The 18865-nt window shown below is 54.0% G+C and overlaps 1 protein-coding gene across 1 annotated transcript; it reads right to left on the bottom strand.

Annotated features, from left to right (window-relative positions):
• Positions 1-13844: 13844 nt before the first annotated feature.
• SOX1 (SRY-box transcription factor 1) lies at positions 13845-15007 on the bottom strand. The gene is given in 2 exon segments (XM_040620822.1): positions 13845-14150; positions 14153-15007. Coding segments are annotated over 2 exon segments (1161 nt in total).
• Positions 15008-18865: the final 3858 nt, after the last annotated feature.

The raw sequence follows: 18865 nt of genomic DNA, 5'->3' as shown, positions 1-18865 counted from the left end.
AACTTCAGTCTTCTAGTAGAATGAGAGCCCTCGGAATGCGAAGCACTTCCCGGGCAAGAAAACGTCTTAGTGTCCTCATCAAGAGTGAACGTTACGGCTTGAACGGTGTCCCCACGAGGATGTGGTGGCCCCGAGCCCCTTCTGAGACCTGCTTCGGAAACAGGGTCTTTGCAGATGACGAAGTTAAGATGAGGGCGTTAGGGCGGGCCCTGATTCAGGATGACTGCCGCCCTTACGAGAAATGGAAACCTGGACACAGAGGCACACGGGGAGATGCCGTGGGCAGACGAAGGCAGAGACGGGAGCTGTGTCTAAAGCCAAGGCGTCCTGACGAGCTCCAGCACACGCCCAGAAGCTGGGGACAGACACAGCTTCCCCTCACGGTCCCCGAGGGAACCAGCCTACCCCCATCTTTGCCTCCGACTTCCAGCCTCCAGGCTTCGAGGCCACGAACCTCTGGGGTTGCAGCCCCGCAGCCTGCGGCACTGCGCTCTGGCGGCCACGGGAGAGGACCACCGAGGGGACGACCGAGTGCACACAGGCGGGTGAACAGTCTCCTCACTTGAAAGAACGGCACAGAAGCTGGGGGAGAGGGTGTGGGGTCGGCTCCCAGTCCTTGACCTGGCCTCCGCCGCCGAGCAGCAGTGCCCGTTTCCAACCCTGAGGCGGGGTGGCCTCCTTGCCTTTCTGACGCATTGTGGCTCCAGGGTGGCCCAGCTGGCTCCCTCTGCGTGGCGCCCACTCGAGCTCGGGGTAACCCCTCGTTCCTGATCACGCTCTTAACGTTCCCTGTACTTTCTGGCCCGAAGGACGTCCTCTACCTGTTCCTGTGTTCCAGTCATCGTAGTGAATACGTCCAGCCAGAGTGTTTCAGTCACCCCGACTCCAAACATAATTCTTGTTGTAACGGAGTCCAGGCTCTGACGGGCGACAGCTTATTTGGGTGTTTTCACAGGGAGTATCAAAGCCGTCGCCTCTGCTCCCCGGAGCTGGGTGAGGACCCGCCGCGGAGCTACAGCCCTTCATTTCGTGCTCAGACTCGGGTCCTACAAACTGCTGATCCAAGAGCCAGGTGCCTTCCTGCCGACTTCCCTCCCTCACGGCGGTCCCCGATCTCCGCCGTCTTCCTCAACCTCACTCAACAAAACAAAAAAATAGGAAGTAAAATAAGTTTTAAAATCATAACAAACTTTTGAAGAAAGTAGTTGAATATACGGACAAAAGCATTTTCTCCTACTTGTACATATTTCATGAGCTAATAAGATAACAGCAGTTATTCAAGAAAGTGAGAATGTTGAATGTTTGGGTTTCAGAGTCACGGTGATAAGCCACACTGACCCTCTACGCTTTGCGTGTCACCTTCACACAGCAAATGGACAGGTCGTCTCGCTCATCATCACATGGGATGAACCCCCAGCTGCAGCTCCTGCCCCACGCCTGCCCCTCGGACCCTGCCCACCACGTCCAGAACGGGACGCACGCTGTCACCACGTGGCTTACACAGAGAAGGGAGAACCCCGTTCTCAGAAAGAAAGCAGGCAGCTCAGGGACAGCATTGCTGCTGTTCGAGTCAATGAAATGAAACTGAGAGGCAGAAAAGATCCGGTGGAGTAAACACCCAGGGCGGCTCTGAAAGCGGCCTTGCCCCTGGTCAGACCCACCAGACTGAGCCTCTGTTCAGGAAGTGGCTGGGAATCCTGGGGCTCAGGGAGCATTTACAACCAAAAGGGACACAAACCTAATGACCCTATTGGAGCAAGTCCGTAGCCTCTGGGCTTATGTGCCAGCGTTTGATCACCTGTCATCCTCTCCCAGATGCAGGGATTTAAATTTGGTTATGGTAATCTGAGTAAGATACTGATGTAAAAAACTTCCTTGCTCATTGAAAAAAAATGTTTTAGTCTTTCAAACTGAGAATACTCCTAGAAATGCATTCTCAATTTTTAAAAATGTGAAATTTGGATAACAAGCTATGTTATCACTTATGAAGGCAAATTATAAAAATTTCTTAAAATAGTTAAACCAGTACTTTATCACCCAACGTGAATACGCCATCTGTAGTAAGTACTGGCAGAAAAATAAGATTTCTTTAAAGTTGCAGCTTCAATTAAATGATGCCATCGTACTGATAAAATAAAGGAAACAATAGAGAATTTTATATCAATCCATAAGCTGCACATTCCATGTCAGTTTGAATTGTATGCATTTTCACCACCCTCTTCGTATTCCAGTAATTACTGATCAGCCAAGAAGTATCTAACAGTTCTGTTTGTTAAGTAGTGAAGGCTAAACAACGCAATAAATATTTACGTCCTAATAACTCAGCAACAACTTTTAAAAATTACATTAATTGAATGAAAAAATACATACTTTCCCTTCCTTCCCCGACAGTCACAGTTCCTGATCCTGTCTTGCATGCACGGGCCGAGCAGCGCAAGCCTCTCCAGCCTGGGAGCCAGCTTGGACCCTAACACCTCGTTTCTGGGTGGGCTCCGATTCTCCCAAGCCAATTACTTTTGACACAGCAACTGCTGAAAACCCCGTTTCACAAAGATGTGCCGTCAGCGGACGGATTTCGCTGTAAGAGAATGTTCAGACGGTGGGCTACGTCGACGTAGGGCTCGCACAGCGTCGGATCAAACGCCAGCATTGCAGTGCTCTCTCCGAACGTAAACATCCTGAGCTGTGTGTCTGAGTTCTGTGGGCCCCTGGGCGCCTCAGCTCACGGTGCAGGGAAGCACGGGAGTAGGGACAAGGTTGGGACGGTCACTTGGCCGCAGCCTGTCACCCACGGCAGGTGCCACGTGCTTCCCTTGCACAGTCCTGACACCCCCGCTCTGACTATAAGAAATACCGTTGTGGTTTTGTAGCTTTCAAACACAGGAGCAAGTGATAACGGAGGAATCCATACCGCCACACGGACGGTTACAAAGGAGAGTAATAAGGTAAGCGCCTGGCGGCGGCACTGGCTGGGACCGACCGGCGGCCAGCCTGCTTCCCCGTCAAGGTCACCGCCTGAAGATCTATCCCCGTGAGCTCCTCCGAGATTTCTCGATGGGTCTGTGACTGGAGCGGGGAGAGGTGAACCCCCACTGGAAACTTCTGGCTTCCAGCCTAAGAGGAGGCTGCCTTTTCTCCCTGCCTGCCTCCTTTCTGCCAGGTGCCGGAGCCATCCCTGCACGCCAGATGTGACTTTACCCTAATGGTCGTGAGAGGACACTTTGCCTTAATAGAATATGAAACAGCACAGCATGCTACAACATGACAATGCCACACGACACAATGCAACGATCCTAACAGACATTCCGTGCACCCCACTACCTGCCAGATCACGTCACAGGTCTTGGGGAATTCAGAGTTGAAACAGAAGCTTCCCGGCCTCGGCGGACGCTCCGTCCAGCTTTACATGACACAAGGGCACCTCTGCTGTCTCGGCGCCATGCCACAGGAGGACGTGTCCTGCTCCCCAGACTGGACTTGGCTTTCTGTGTCTCCCGAAGAACCACAAGAACAGGGGCCACGAAAGCACTCCTGTCTCCCACCCGCCCCTGTGTTCCAGGAATTGCCGGGCACTGTGCTGAGCCCTGGAGGGGCCTTCTCTCCTTGGTACCACCACCTGCGGATGCTGGACCCTCACCTGCGAGCGCAGGGGGCCGGCTGGGCTCCGTCTGGCTCCTGGGTCGCCAGCTCCTTCCCAGCAGCCCACAGCCCTCCATCCGCCTGCTGCATGGACAGCAGTCAGTAAGCAGCTGCTGTCCCTCTGCTGATGTTTGGGGGAAAAATCAAGCCAGACAAGGTTTCTGTTCCCCAGGAGGCTTGGTGATGTTGGACGTGATCCCTCCCCTGTGGTCTCTGCCGGGGGCACACCTGTCCCTAGGCCTCGATTCTAGCCTGGGGAGGTCTCCACGGTGGGACCTGTGAGGGGCCTCAGCTTCCAGCAGGCGCTCAAGAGGAAGCGTGGCGGGCTGGCCCCGGGTCGGTTGTTAGGTTTATATAAACCCCTAATGTGGAGACTTCATCTCAAAGTGTTATCGTCAATGTTCTGGTTTTCGCAAACCTAATTTAACATAATCATAACTGTTTCGAATTCAGTTAAAATTTAATTTGTTCAAATTTATATTGAACTTGTATATTATAGATTGATTTTAAATGATCAATTTTAATGCAATTGTATGATTAAATTTGAGCTGTGACTTTATATTCAATTTTAGTTTGCTGTGAATAGTTACTACAGGTGATATACTTGTTTTTGAGAATAAAATATGGTTTAATTATTTCAAGACTTCTATATAATTTCTGTTAGTAAATGTATAATTTTGTTGGTTATCCAAATGTCATAGTTTAAAATTGAGAATGCATTTCTAGGAGTATTCTCAGTTTGAAAGACTAAAACATTTTTTTTCAATGAGCAAGGAAGTTTTTTACATCAGTATCTTACTCAGATTACCATAACCAAATTTAAATCCCTGCATCTGGGAGAGGATGACAGGTGATCAAACGCTGGCACATAAGCCCAGAGGCTACGGACTTGCTCCAATAGGGTCATTAGGTTTGTGTCCCTTTTGGTTGTAAATGCTCCCTGAGCCCCAGGATTCCCAGCCACTTCCTGAACAGAGGCTCAGTCTGGTGGGTCTGACCAGGGGCAAGGCCGCTTTCAGAGCCGCCCTGGGTGTTTACTCCACCGGATCTTTTCTGCCTCTCAGTTTCATTTCATTGACTCGAACAGCAGCAATGCTGTCCCTGAGCTGCCTGCTTTCTTTCTGAGAACGGGGTTCTCCCTTCTCTGTGTAAGCCACGTGGTGACAGCGTGCGTCCCGTTCTGGACGTGGTGGGCAGGGTCCAAGGGGCAGGCGTGGGGCAGGAGCTGCAGCTGGGGGTTCATCCCACGTGATCATATTCCAAAATGAGTCAGTTTAGGAAACTCACAGGGGCCTGATTATCTGGACTGACATCCTCATCCATTAAAATTATGAATGATTTAGTCAACAAAGGCAATGCCATTTTCTCCAAAAAGCTATAGTTAAAATGCATAGATTACCAGATTTCCTGAATGGTGCCTTGTGTCCTGAAATTACCTGAAAGCCATACTGGAGTTCTTCTTTTACGAACATAGTTTTGATTCTTTTTGTAGAGCATTTTCTCTCATTCTATCATATTTAACATTTATTTCCTCAAGTGCTATTCAAATGGGTGGTGATTTCTTCCACGACCACACCTTCCTCTAGCTCTGTATCTGTAACTCTAAGGAATGCGGTCTTCACTGTGATCGGCGGGAAGCATGGCGTCCACCACGCGGAGCCGTGGGCTTTGTGGACGCCCCTCTGCCCGGGCGTGCCGGGCTTATTCTGCGTACAGGGCAGCCCCCCTGTTTGCACGACCTCTTCTTCTCAAAGACATGTGAAGAACTTAGTGCATCGAGGTGTTTTTTAAAACAAACTGGTCCCATTTTACAGATGACCATATGGAGAAACTAAGGATCCCATACTTCTTAATAATTAGGGTCCCTCCCACTAAACCGATTTACTCTCGAGTACCCGGCACGGATGTCTGGGCCCATGTGGCTTTCACAAGGGCTACACGGCCCCAGTGCACGTGAGTGCCGAGCAGCTCAGTAAACTCAGAACTTGGTCAACAACATATGACCCTGTTTACCCCTTTTACCGTCCATGCAGTGAAGCAGAAGGCGTGTGCGGGGCGGACGCTCTTGATGCCTGACCTCGACTGTGGCTCAGGCGAAGTGCGCCTCCAGGCCTCCAGGCCGCCAGAGCACTTCGTGGGGAAACGGAAAATAAACGCAATAAATCAGTCAGGCCTTCCTACTTATGAGATTCTAATAATCCAGCTTAAATTTTTTTCTTCTCCCACTAACTTAATTTTTTCAAAAGTCATCTAAATTGAACAATTAAGTGAGAGCACTTTATAAATAATAAATCGCTACTCAAATTGAAGTGATCTAGACACAGTGTCAGCAGCTCTTCACCGTCAGTTTTGGGCCTGTCTCCTGACACGTTCTCGCAGGTCCGGCCTCAGCTCACCACCTCCTCTGTGCCTACAACGGGCCAGACTCTTGACGGGGTCCCTCCCACTCAGCCTGGCAGGGGCACTGGGCCTGCGACGTGGGATGTGAAGCGAGCTTCTTCTGGTCCTCAGCACCCGAGGACAAGAGACGGCTGCCCGGTGAACCTCCGGATCCCCACCTCTGACCGCTCAGAGCCAGTCTTCAGCGGCCACTGGTTGAAAAACAAAGCAGTTATTCTGTATCCGCTGCTCACCTCTCTGTTGCAGTCTTCCCTGGTGCATACGGCAATGCAGCAGGGACGCCTCGAGGACAGCCTGGCCCCAGGGGATGTCGAGGCCGCACCAGGATGTCCAGCTTTCACTTCCTCTGAGAAGCCTTCCCTGATTGCCCCAAATAGGGCACGAATGATCAGGGGACATCTAGCGGATACCTCTGTCCCTCGATTGTAGCCCTTGAGAGCATACTGGCTGGTGTGACAGTGAGTCTCACCTGCTGGGCAGGGAGCCCCAGTTTCTGGCCACACACCTCCATGTGCTCTTATAATAACCTGGACATTTCATGTGCCATTATCGATCTCTGTTGAACAGATGAAGGGACGGATATGATGGCCGTCACGTAACTCCAAAGAGAGATGGTTATTCACACGAATATTTGGGCGCGTTGGTGCATATAAGTAACACTGTTCTCACTCAGGCCAAATTTGGCATTAATGCCAACAATTCTCCCCCGTACCCCTGTTGACACAGGCTTATATGTCGAGGGACCGTTTACTGAGGGTCTTTCCTAGACACAGCAGGCACCTTAGATCATTAATCCTGACCATATTCTTATGAAGTTGGTTGTATCATTTCTTTTTTGCATATGAGAAAATGGACTCAGAGGAAGGACTTTTGACCAAGGGCAGGGCTGTCTTACTCCAAATCTTGTACGTGTTCTTCCCCAGGTTCACCAGAGATCAGAAATACAATAAATAACATAGTGACTAACTTTTCTCCTCCATTCTTCCTTTTCTTTGGGCACACGTGGGTCATTTCTCTGTAGGGTGAAAATGCAAATAGCCAATTTTTACAAGAATAAACTGCGCTCTTCAGTTCAATTTTTAGCACAAAGAACGAAGCTCCTGCTTATCCATCTACGTGGATATTCACGGTACATTTACTGGTGAAGTCTGGGCTTTTCTGTGTCCTGAAATTTCCCCCTACAGTTTGGACTACTTAAAAGCATGAGGGTTCTAAATCTTTTCCCAGGTTAAAACACGCTCACCTGGATTCCCTCCTATTCTGTTGCTTAGAAATAAAAACGGTAAGTTGGCCTCTGCTTTGAATTTCTTCATGCTGATCTTGAGGCACCTGCTATGGTGCTTGTAGGTTTTACAAACCTGCACCGTACTTTGCCCTGTCTTCTGGTATTCATCGTAGCAAATCCTGGGTCAGTCCTCTAGTTGTCTAAGACTCTTGTTTTTGTATCTTTCAAGTGCATAGGATGAACAGGGAGTGCTATTGCTGCCTCTAGATATCATCTCTAGTTAGCATTTCCGGGGTGCTCAGAGAGAAAACAATGTCTGGGTGATAACTCTTGTCAGTTTCCCCATTGTCAAACCCAATCTTGCATTCCTCCACACTCACAATATTTCCCCATTGGGAACATGCCTGACATTGCAATTTCTCAAAACTGCAGCTCTGCAGTGAGTGCCTAATTCCTGAAACTGCAAAATCCAACAAAAGCTGATTTTTTCCACTGATTTGACTGGCTGACTATTTCGAGACTTTGCATGTGATGACCTGCTGTTCTTCATAAACAACATCTTTAATGCACCCACGTCGTTGTTCTGAAGTGGCTGCCGGCAATTAAATCCTTGGGAGCTGCCCTCGGGGCATATTCGGAATTGCTCACCGTGTCCGGAGTTTCTGCTACGGACAAAATTGCCCCCTCGGTTACACCTAGCACGTTACTGAGCAGCAGTGTGTCACTTGCTTTTGAACCCGGTGCCTGCTGGCCACCTCGGTGCACCAGCCTGACCCAGGGAAGGCTGAGCGCCCGCTCCCTCGGGGTTTTGTGCTGTTTTTACAACTGCGTTCTCTCTCATCGGTGTTGATGTGTTCATATTTAAAGATGAAAAGCCAGCTTAGAGTAAAATGTGGCAACCCTGCCTTATGTTTGTTTTTTCATTACCCAAATAGACGACCTTTTCCTGTCTTGGATAAATCAATCGTTTGGGGGTATTTTCTGTTTTTTCATATTTGTTAAAACTCTTGGTGTGATTTAAGCATAAATTCTGGACCTGGCGACTAGGGAAGACAAAGATTTGTCTACTTTCTTTTCTTCTCCCCGACCCCTCTCATCCTTCCCCCCAAACTCCAGTTTTTAAGTACTTTTCAGATCAGCGCCCCCCCCCCCACGCCGGCCGCCCGGGGGTTTCACCGCCTAATGAAGTCGGCCTGGTCCATCACCCAGACAGGTGCCTCACTCCTCCACCCCGATGGGCGGTGGGGGCCGCACGCAGCACATGTCGCCCCCACGCCCCAGTACTGCGACCCAGCAGGGTTTGCTGTGGCCTAAGGGAGGCGACGACTGCGGGGAGAGCCTGGGTAAGACCCGGAGAAGCACCGCGTCCCAGGACCTGCTCTTTCGGTTTTGGTTTCTTATGGAAACTAACCGCGTTAATGAGACGGAGCCTCCGGAGCAGGGAGCCCACCAGACGTTCTCCCGGCTCCCATCCGGAGGAGCGGCCGGAAGACGGCCCAGGAAACGGGGGACGCAGGCGTTCCGGAGGAGAAGGGATTCTCCTGGACGACTCGTCCCGCCGCGCAAAGCTCCAAACCCGCGGGCGGCTACTCGCGCCACCCGCACCCCCTCCGCGCTGGCCCTTCCAGGGCGGGCTCGGGGCCGGGAGCGCGGGTCCCCCGTCTCGGCCCCCTCCCCCTGCCCTGCACTCGGCAGCGCGGGGGTGCGGGCCCCTCTCTCCCCTCACGCCTTCCCCCTGCCCTCCACCCCGCACTCTGGGGGTGCGGTCTCCCATCTCTCCCCTCCCCCCACCGGGCAGCCCGGGGGTGCGGCCCCTCCATCGCCTCCTTCCTCCCACGTGTTGCGGCCCGGCCGGGAGACGTGCTTGTTCCGCTAGCTGATTGTAAAAGGGTTTGACTTGCAGCTGACCCCGGGTCAGGACTTTCTCTCTACTAATCCCGCTCTCTTTAAACACAAAAACACTCTGCTTCTTCCCTCGCATCAGTCACCTTAATCCCCCGCGGCTGACACCGCCGGCCCCGGAGCCCAGGCTGCACCGGTTGGGTCGGGGCGCTCGCCCGGGCCGCGGGCTCCAAGTCGGTGCCCGGGTTCCCGCCCCTCCGGCTCGAGCCAGGGGGGACGCGGCCGAGCGATCGTGGCGGGGGCGGGGGGGGGGGACGGGCCAGGTCCGGGTACGGGCCGACCCCGACCCTACTCGGAGGCAGTGTCCCGGGCGGCAGCCGGGGCGACGAGGGGCCGGGGCGCGGGGCGGAGACGGACGCGCCGAGGACAAAGGGAGGCCGGGCGCACAGAGAAAGGAAGGGACTGTGCGGGAGGCGGGAGAGGACGGAGATAAACGAAGAGGGAGGCGAGGAGGAAACGCAGGAGAAGCGAGTGGCTAGCGGGACGGGAAGGGTTGCAAAGGGTGGAGAGGGGAGGACGTGAGCCGGGCGCAAAGGCCGGGAAGCCGCCGCGACTCCGGCTTCAGGGGAGCAGGGCCGGGGAAGGGCGGCGAAGGAAGCCGGGAGGCCGTCCGCCCCCGCCCGGAGGGGACCCGGGCCGCGCACCGTGCGCTCTGGGCGCTGACGCCCACGCCGCTGGGCTCCCGGGGGCGGGCGGAGCAGGGTCCCGGCGGCGCGCAGCTGGAGAGGAAGGGCCGGGCGGGGGGCGGAGGAGGGGCGGGGATGAGGGCTCTGCGCCCCCCGCCGGGCCTCGCCCTCGGGCTGGGGGGCTGAAGGGCAGAGGAGATGGTGGGGGGGCGCCGGGGGTGAGGGCGAGGGGTCCCTGCGTCCCTCGCCCGGCCCCCGCGCTGCCCCGACCCTGCAGGCTCGGGGGCGGGACCGGACCCACCTCCCTCGGCTGCTCGCCCCGGGGGCCTGCGCCCCTCTCCCCTCCCCTTCTGGCCCGGCCTTTCAATCCCGCCGAATAGTCCTGCTGGAAAAGGAGCTGCGCCAAGGCCAAGTCTGCTTTTCACTTGAAGTTTCCAAGGAATCAAACCTATTATTACATTCTGCCGCCGACGTTTCTGGAGCCTCTGCCCCAAGGGCCAGGCTGCGGAAGCGGGGAGGGGGATGAGGGGGACCAGGGAGGGGCGGGCGAGCGGAGCGGGCGCCGCGGGCGGTGGGTGCGAGAGCCTGGCCGCCCCGGAGCGCGCCTTCCGGGGCCCGGGATGGTTTCTCGAATTAACCGGAATTTACCGGAGACAGATCTCTGCGTGGCCCAGTCTTTGTCGGGAAAATGAGATGCGTGAATATGCGTGTTATTCTTCTCCCACATGCGTGATTTTAATAGACCTATCAGTCACGCTACCCGACACACATCTGCAGATCAGGCGCGCGCCGTACCCGAGACTGGTTTTAAAATTAATTCATTTCATCTAGCTACTGGTGGGTTTATTTGGCCGGGTGTGGGGGGTTGGTGTCAAAGTCTGAACAGCAACAACAAAAAGGGCCCGTTAGTTTAAAAAAGGGGGGGTGATGAACAAGAGAAAACCCCCTCCAGCACACCGTGCTACCCGCAGCCTGGACAGCCGGGCCCTGGCCAACGGCCGGATTATGAGCGATTCCCGCAGTCGCCGCCGCACGAAGTTATGCAAACTTTGTACAAGGCCCCCAAACGAGTCCTGTCCGAGTTCTCCACACGGTTTTCGAACAAAATTGGAATAAGTGATAGAAATACCGCCCTGTGATTTGGAAAGTGAGTGAAGCCATCACATAAAAATCACCATAGACTATCTCATTTCGTGAATGTGATGAGAGCCGAATTCACGGTTGAGTGAGACGTCTGCAGGGCCTAGGGGAATGTTTTCTCCACCAACGTAAGTTGGAGAAACGCTGCTGGGGTGATAGGGTCTCAGTCCTGAGATGAATCCTAGCCTCGGTCTGCTCCTCCATCCCCCTTATTTCTAAATAGAGTCATTAACCAATTTATATTTGCTTTTCCGCCATGTTCCAATCAACAAAACAATTATGCTGCATTTCATGAATTCCTATTTTAAGGTCTTCCTGGGTTTTTAACAAAGTGGCTCCCAGCATCTGGCATTGAATTTCAGCGATGTATGAGACACATGAGGAAAAATGCCAAACTATAAGTCCACCTTCCAAGAAACCAAGGGACAGCTCTGCCTGGAACTCCTGCATAACTGCTAAACTTTTTAGAGTCTGAAACACTTCCAGTGTGACCCCCATTACTAAGAGTGTGATGAACTAAGACTTGGATGCCAACAGCTGGGCCCAGATACAAACCTGAGTGTACACACATGTGAGCATGACCACACATCTGTCTGCCACTTTAGTAAATGCAGGGAGACATTGAGATTAGGAGTTAGCAAAAGAACCCAGAGAGTCTATTTAACTGCACCTTTCAGAGTCAATGTGGCCTGCTCCTTAAGCTGGGTGTGGTGAATTAACCGAGCATTACAGAATTTCCCAGAGCATCTCCCAGAGGACACTGTGTGGCATTCATTCATTTATTCCCCGACTATCTCATGATGCTGAACCACTCAGCAATCCATATATATCCAAACACTTTCAGGAGCCACAGCTTCACAAAGGATCAGATTTCTAAAGCTTAAAAAAAGGGGGGGGGAAGGGAACTTTATTATCTTCTTAGAAAGAAGCAGTGGACATCATTCTTGAGATTTTTGCAGTTACTTTAAAAAATGCATGGTTTAAGCAAAATTATCAAAATGACTCCAAAAAATTACACATGTCAATTGCCAGGTTAGCATTTTACTTAAAGCTATTCTCCAATGCAGGCCGACCGTGGCTCTCATTAACCTGCTAGCATAGGCCCATTTTTGGATAGTCAGTCTACGCTCATTCCAGGACAAGAAAAGAAAATGAAAGGGAGGCCTACAGCTGATGAAATCAACATGTTTTGATGTGGCCTAAAGGCTTTTTTTCCCAAAAAATATAATTTCATCTTTATGTTGTGACTAATTTCAAAACGTATTTGCTACAGTATAACTTTTAAATGCAATATTTAATGCTGTCAGATTACTTGAAGACAAAGTTTTACAGAAAACTTTAAATTCCAGGAAAAAACTGCAATGTACCCATAAACACCTAGAAAAAATATAATTAAAAAATTTAAAGCATCAAACACCCTCCGATCTCATCAGGAATAATAAACACCACATTTTGTGTATCCCAGTTCACACTGGGGATGGGGGTGGTCGAGTGAGTGAGTGGGGGGGGGGCAGAGAGAGAGAATTCAAGACCATTTTGCCCTTTCCCAAGGAGAAATAAACCAGAAGGAGGGGCTGGGGAGGGACGGAGTGGGCTCGTTTGCAGTGAATTTTGGTTCAAAGAGTTTTTCCTTGAGCCAAATTCAGATAAATTCCACTTGCAATCTTAATTGCAGGGGAATTGGGGGCATCCGTGACCCCGCGGTGGTCTTTGTCATCCATCCGTATCCTGGTCCCGCCATTAGGGTTTTCCTCCTCCAGACCAAACCGGGGTAGATCCCAGGCCAGCTGGACGACTCAGAGCCCGCCAGTGTCCCGCAGTTAGAAACAACACACCACAGGGCCAGACTATAAAATGAGGGTTTTTTTTTTTTATCCTGGTAGTTTTTCTTGATCCGTATTAACACCGTAAATGCTACAAAATAATCTATCGATTTAAACTTTCTTCCCTTCCACTGAATGAAGTTCTGTCAAGACCATACCCTCCCCGCTGAGGATCCCTCACTTTTAGTTTATGCTGATAATTTCTTTCTCCTTCGTCAGATTTACCAATTGTATTTTGTGCTCACAAAACATGCATATAAAATTAGCACGTTCCAAATTATGGGGGAAAACTGGGCTTTTTTTTCTCTCTTAAATTTATTGACTCAAAACTCGATGCATTTTTTTTTAAGGAGAGGTCTTTTTTCGTTTTTAGAAGAAAGGCTTTTTAGGAAATTATGTACATAGTCTGAATCCCCCTCCCCACACCGCAACGCCTAAAATAAAAATTTCACAATAGCATTTACAAGAAATAATACAAAACAAAACCAAAAAATGGAAATGCTCGGATACAGAAAGTTTTACAAAACCCAGAATATGACGCTGCCATCCGAAAGGAGTGGGGAGATCTCTTCGTATAAATTAACAAACCAACCCAAAAAAGCTGCAACAACTACAAAAAACTCGTAAGTGTTTGGATCTGCCTTACTACATCGATAACAAATGAGAACAGCTTCCCGGCACCGGGTCTCGGCAACCAAACGCCGTCAGGAAGCGATGCAGGATGAGAGCAGGCGCGCTGGCCGGGCTGGGAAAGTTGGAGTCGCCTCTCACTTGGTTTGGTCTTTGTCCCCTCGAGCAAAGAAAACGCTTTCTGCCTCCTCCACGAATGATAAATACTGTACAAAAAGTCTCAAGAAAACACCGAAGTCAGTCTAAACCGCAGGCTGTGTTTGCGCCCGGCGGTCCCCAGGAGCTCCCGGAAAGGTGAGGTGGGGGCGTGTGTCACCCGCATTCGTCGCCAGTGTTTTCCTCTTTACAAGAACGTGGAAACGTCTGTACAAAAGCAAGGCCGCTCGGCGCCGGGCGCCCGGGCGGGCCACGCGCTCCTCTTCGCGCGTCCTGGGCGCGGGCCGCAGTGTCCCCGCGTCCCTAAATGTGCGTCAGGGGCACCGTGCCGTTGACGCCCGCGCCCGCGCCCTGGTAGTGCTGCGGCAGCGAGTGCAGCCGGCTCTGAGCCGCGGCGGCTGCAGCTGCCGCCGGGTCGCCGCTCTCGCCGGCGGGCAAGTACATGCTGATCATTTCGCGCAGGTCCCCGGGGCACGGCGCCCGCGAGTGCGCAGGGGCGGGCGGGCTGCCGCTCGGCTCAGACTTGACGAGCGAACCCAGCGCGCCCAGGGCGCCCGACGACGCGGCCGCCGCCGCCGCCGCCGCCGCCACGGCCGAGTTCTGGTGCGCGCGCCGCCGCGCGGCGGCGCGCGGCAGCGAACGGCGCCGTAGGGGAGGCCGCCGTAGCCCGAGGGCGAGGCGCTCATGTAGCCCTGCGAGTTGGAGATGGGGCTGTACTGCAGCGCGCCCATGTCGTAGCGGTGCATGGGCTGCGGGTTGTGCGGGTGCGCGTGCGGGTGGTGCGGGTGCGGGTGCGCCGGGTGCGCGTGCGGGTGCGCGCCGCCCGCGCCCGGGTGCTGCCCGTAGGCCAGCTGCGCCTCCTGCATCATGGCCGCGGCGGCCGCCGCCGCCGCCACCGAGCCGGGGTAGGCGCCGTTGGCCCAGCCGTTGACGTGCGCGTAGCCGCCTCCCGCCGCGCCGCCCGGGCTCTCGAGGCGCTGGCCCACGGCCGCCGCGCCCACACCCACGCCCACGCCCATGGCCACGGCCGCGCCGCCGCCGCCCGCGCCGGCCGCCAGCAGCCCACCGGCCAGCGAGTACTTGTCCTTCTTGAGCAGCGTCTTGGTCTTGCGGCGCGGCCGGTACTTGTAATCCGGGTGCTCCTTCATGTGCAGCGCGCGCAGCCGCTTGGCCTCGTCGATGAACGGTCGCTTCTCGGCCTCGGACATGACCTTCCACTCGGCGCCCAGGCGCTTGCTGATCTCCGAGTTGTGCATCTTGGGGTTCTCCTGGGCCATCTTGCGCCGCTGCCCGCGGGACCACACCATGAAGGCGTTCATGGGCCGCTTGACCCGGTCCTGGTTGGCCTTGGCGACCCCGCCGCCGCCGCCGCCACCGCCGCCCGCCCCGGCCGGGCCCGACAGGTTCGTGGGGGCCTGGGCGCCGCCAGGCGAGTGCAGGTCGGTCTCCATCATCATGCTGTACATCGGGGCGGCCCGCGGGTTCAACGGCACCGCGCGGGGAGGGCCAGGAGCATAGACGGCCGGGGGGTGGAGGATGGAGAGGGGCTCAATGGAACGGACCGAGATGTGGGGAGGGGGAGAAGTCCTACCAGAGAGAAGAATGGGGGGAGGTGGAAGCAACGACAACAAAACAAGAGGCAAAAACACACGCACTCAGGGCAGGTCCGGCTCACAGGTGCAAAGTTTCTCCTGGTGCTCAAACCACTTGCCGAAGAGGGCGATGGCCGGGGTCGACGCCGCCGCCGCCGCAGCCCCGTCGCCTCGGCGGAGCGGTGCAAACAGGTGCAGTCGTGGCCAAGTTGCAGCTCCACTTTTCGGGACACGAGCGGCGCGCGGGGCCTGGCCCGGGGCTCTCTGCCTGCTCCTCGCCGGCCGCTGCCGCGGGCTGCCTCCTTCCTCCTGCACTGGGTCCTCAGCGGCCTCCAACTCCGGGGCTGCAACTTCTAGCAGCGCGGCGCGCCGCGTGCGCTGGGCATGTGCCGGTCCCAGGTGCCCGGGGGGAGCGAGGCGCCGAGGGGGGCGCGGAGGGGGGCCGTTGGGGAGGGGGGCAGGGGGCAGCGCTGGGAGCGCAGGCGCGCGGAGAGGGCCTGAGAGCGGGGCCGCCGAGCCCGGGACTGGCTGCCCACTGCCTGCCCGAGGCCGTGCGCTCGGAGCGGAGGCGCACGCGGGGCCGGCGGCGCGCGGGGCCCAGCAGCCATACGCCGGGCCCGGGCTGCCATTAAATGAGCGCGCCGCGGCCAATGGGAGCCGGCGGCGGCGGTGATTTGCATGGCGCGCTGGCGAGTGACGTGGGGAGGGAGTAGATGCTCGGGGCGCGGGCGGCGGGGCGGGAGGAGGGGAGGAAGGAGGGGGAGCAGGGGCAGGAAGGAGGGGGAAGGAGGCCTGGGAGGGGGCACAGCCACGCTGCTTCCTGAGCGCGCGCGGCGGCGGCGAACCCAGAGCTCGCCCTCCTCGCCTCTCCCGCCCGCGCGCTCCGAACGATTAAGGTTGGGTTTAAAAGCGGAGACGAAGAAAGAATCGTTCGGGGCGGGAGGAAGAGCGGGAGGAGGGGCGGGGGGTGGGGTGGGGATACAGCCTGGAGCCTTGTTTAAACGAGTGCAGTGGAGACCCAGCTCCTCTGCACCCCCGCCGGCCAACTCTGCGCTTGCTGGGAAGGGGAAAGTTGGGACCCGGGCGGGAACCTAACCCCCAGCTGGGCCCGAGGCCTGGGAGGGACGGGCGCGCCCTGGAGAGCCGGAGGTAGTGGGGGGCGTCTGAGATCCGCAGCTCGAAAGCCCCCCAGGGTTTCTCCTGTGAGACCCTCCCAGGGATACCTGCTCCGCCGCCGCTCGTGCGAAGTTCTCCAGTGCCCCCTCTCGTAGGAAGGCCTTCCCAGGCCAGGCCCCAAGAAGTCCCCTAAAGGGGGGAGCGTTTTGTCAGACTTGGCTCCGCGGCTGCTTTTAGCATCAGCCCTGAATTTTTTTCTTTTTGTTTTTGAGGGTCTTTTAATGAGCCTGGGGGTTATAGGCGCGTACTCCTCTCAATTTGGCTTCTTCCTCCTAAAAAGAAATTGGCAGGGAGCTCGGAAACAACATCTATCTGGAATCTAGTAGCAACTCAACAACAGTTGAAAAAGTTTGTTTAAATCGCAGGATGATGGAGCCCACGCTCTTCAGGAGCCAATCTTCCAGCATCTGTTTGCCTAAGAACTGTGACAACTGGGAACGGAGCGGGGCCCACTGGACACCGACCGGGAAGAGGGGGGCCTTGCGACTAAGCGGCGGATGCCGTTTTCCTACATTATGCGAACGAAAGGCCTGGTTCTTGGGAGGAGGAAGGCCCCACCTGCGCTTTAATTCCTGAACTTTAAAGTGTCTTCCATTCGGGGATGCACAAGAGATTACCAAACCCTCTCTCAAAGCCCCCACCATCGCGCTCACGCTACTGTTTCCGTCCGAAATGATAAGCAAGGGGCCCAAAGACAGGGAATCCGTTGAGCCCAGGCATCCCTCCTGCGCACTCCACGCGGGCGAATGTGTGCGCACCGGAGAGGGAGGTGCTTAGGGGACGGCGGGTGGGTCGAGCTGAGCTTAACCAGAGCGGCGGGACTGACCGTCCTGAAGTCGAAGTAAATGTGTAAGAATGAGGATGACCCTGACTGTACTCATACGTTTAAGTATGCTGGGCAGTGACTACGTGACACCGCACCCCCCACCCCCATTTAGAAAAAATTCTGAGGTTGTGAATATCCTGACCCTATTGCTCGTGCAAGGTGCAGGCATCGTCCTTTCTCTCCTCTCCATTGCTAGGATTGTTACCGTCGCCTTTCTCTTAGGATTTCAAGGTTGCTACGGAATGCAGTGCGACAGCAGACTGGTCTCTGCCTATTGAAGTGCTTCGGCTTCAGGCCACGCAGCGTTTCATAGTGAACTCATCAAATAATAGATAATTACATGAGAAAGGAAACGTCATTTGTATTGAGTTTTCCCTAAATATCTAGGTTATAAACTTGGTTTTCAACTACCTTCTCATTTCATCAATCGAGTTTGTTAAAGCTTTTGACTTGTTGTACGCACCACCTCCAAATATCAGTTACATTGTGAGTGAACAAAAAAAAAGAACAAGAATATTGTTTAAGAATGCTACAGACCCGTTTTTCTTTTGATAATTTAGGAGGCAGTGGGTGTGCAGTGAGATCCAGTGTGTTATGGAAAGTCAGCAAGACTGAAATGAAGGAAATGGTTTACAAATTATTAACTATATTATCCACTTAGCAATGGAAAGATTTCTTTTCCTCTGCTTTTCAATTTAGATTTTAAACTAAATAGCCTAAGACCCCCTGAAAATGCTTTGTGTGAGTCAGGCTTGGCACATTATTTTCCATATCAATGGAGCAATTTATTTTATAAACACCCTGCACTCCAGTTAGCATTGCAGGAATGCTTTATGCTTTTGGGAACTTGGATAGCCGACTTTGAAATGGTCTGGTTTCTTTCTACCATAGTCCTGAAAATTGTTTCCAAATACGATGTTACCCTTGTTTTCCAGAGCATCTAAATAGGAGGTAGACGTTTAGCCTTGTGTGAGATCACGCTAGTGCTTAGCGTTCAGGGCGCTCTCCACAAGCCCTTTCTAGTGCCGAGATGTTCCCTGGGCCCAAGCGGGTGCACACACTCTGGGTGCCCACGTGCATAAGCATTAATCTGGAGCCGCAGGTGTAACTTGTTGCCAAGCGATAGATGACTGGCAGCGGCCGCCTGTGCCGATGAGGCAGTGGCAAGGCCTTGAGTGCCAGACCTCTCAGTGCCTTCCATCCTGGCATGGAGACTGAGAGTGTCATATCAACTCCTGCTGGTAATGGCTTTTGGGAGCCTCAATTGCTTGCTCCTTCTGACCCCTCTCCCCAGTGACTCTTTAAAAGGAGAGGCAACAGTCCAAAAATCAGTTTGAAAAACACCCCCTCTCCCCAGTTTTGTTTCTCCCTCCACCGCTCACCAGGTTGGCAGCGGCCTCCTTCAAACGGAGGGCTTCTCAAAGGTTGGGCACTGGAGGATTTGAAGACAGTCTGCACTATTTCCCAGTAATGTCAGGGCCCAGACCCTGAGTGAAGGATTAGTTTGCTGTTGATTGACCAAATTTGCTCTTTTGGCTTTTCAGCGACTTCACTGTATCTCTTTGCTCAAAATGCCAAAGTGAAGATCAACTTGAAAATATGGATAAGTAAAGACACTGTCTGTTCTTTTATTTAACTTGTGGGCATGATCCTGAAAGAAAATGCAGATCCAAGCCTCCTTAGAGGAAATGATATACACACATATGCTTATGTAGATACGTATGTGCACA

This window comes from Ursus maritimus, unplaced genomic scaffold (assembly GCF_017311325.1).
Source record: "Ursus maritimus isolate PB19 unplaced genomic scaffold, ASM1731132v1 scaffold_10, whole genome shotgun sequence".
Classification (NCBI taxonomy): Eukaryota; Metazoa; Chordata; class Mammalia; order Carnivora; family Ursidae; genus Ursus; species Ursus maritimus.
This window is presented reverse-complemented; position numbering and strand designations above follow the sequence as displayed.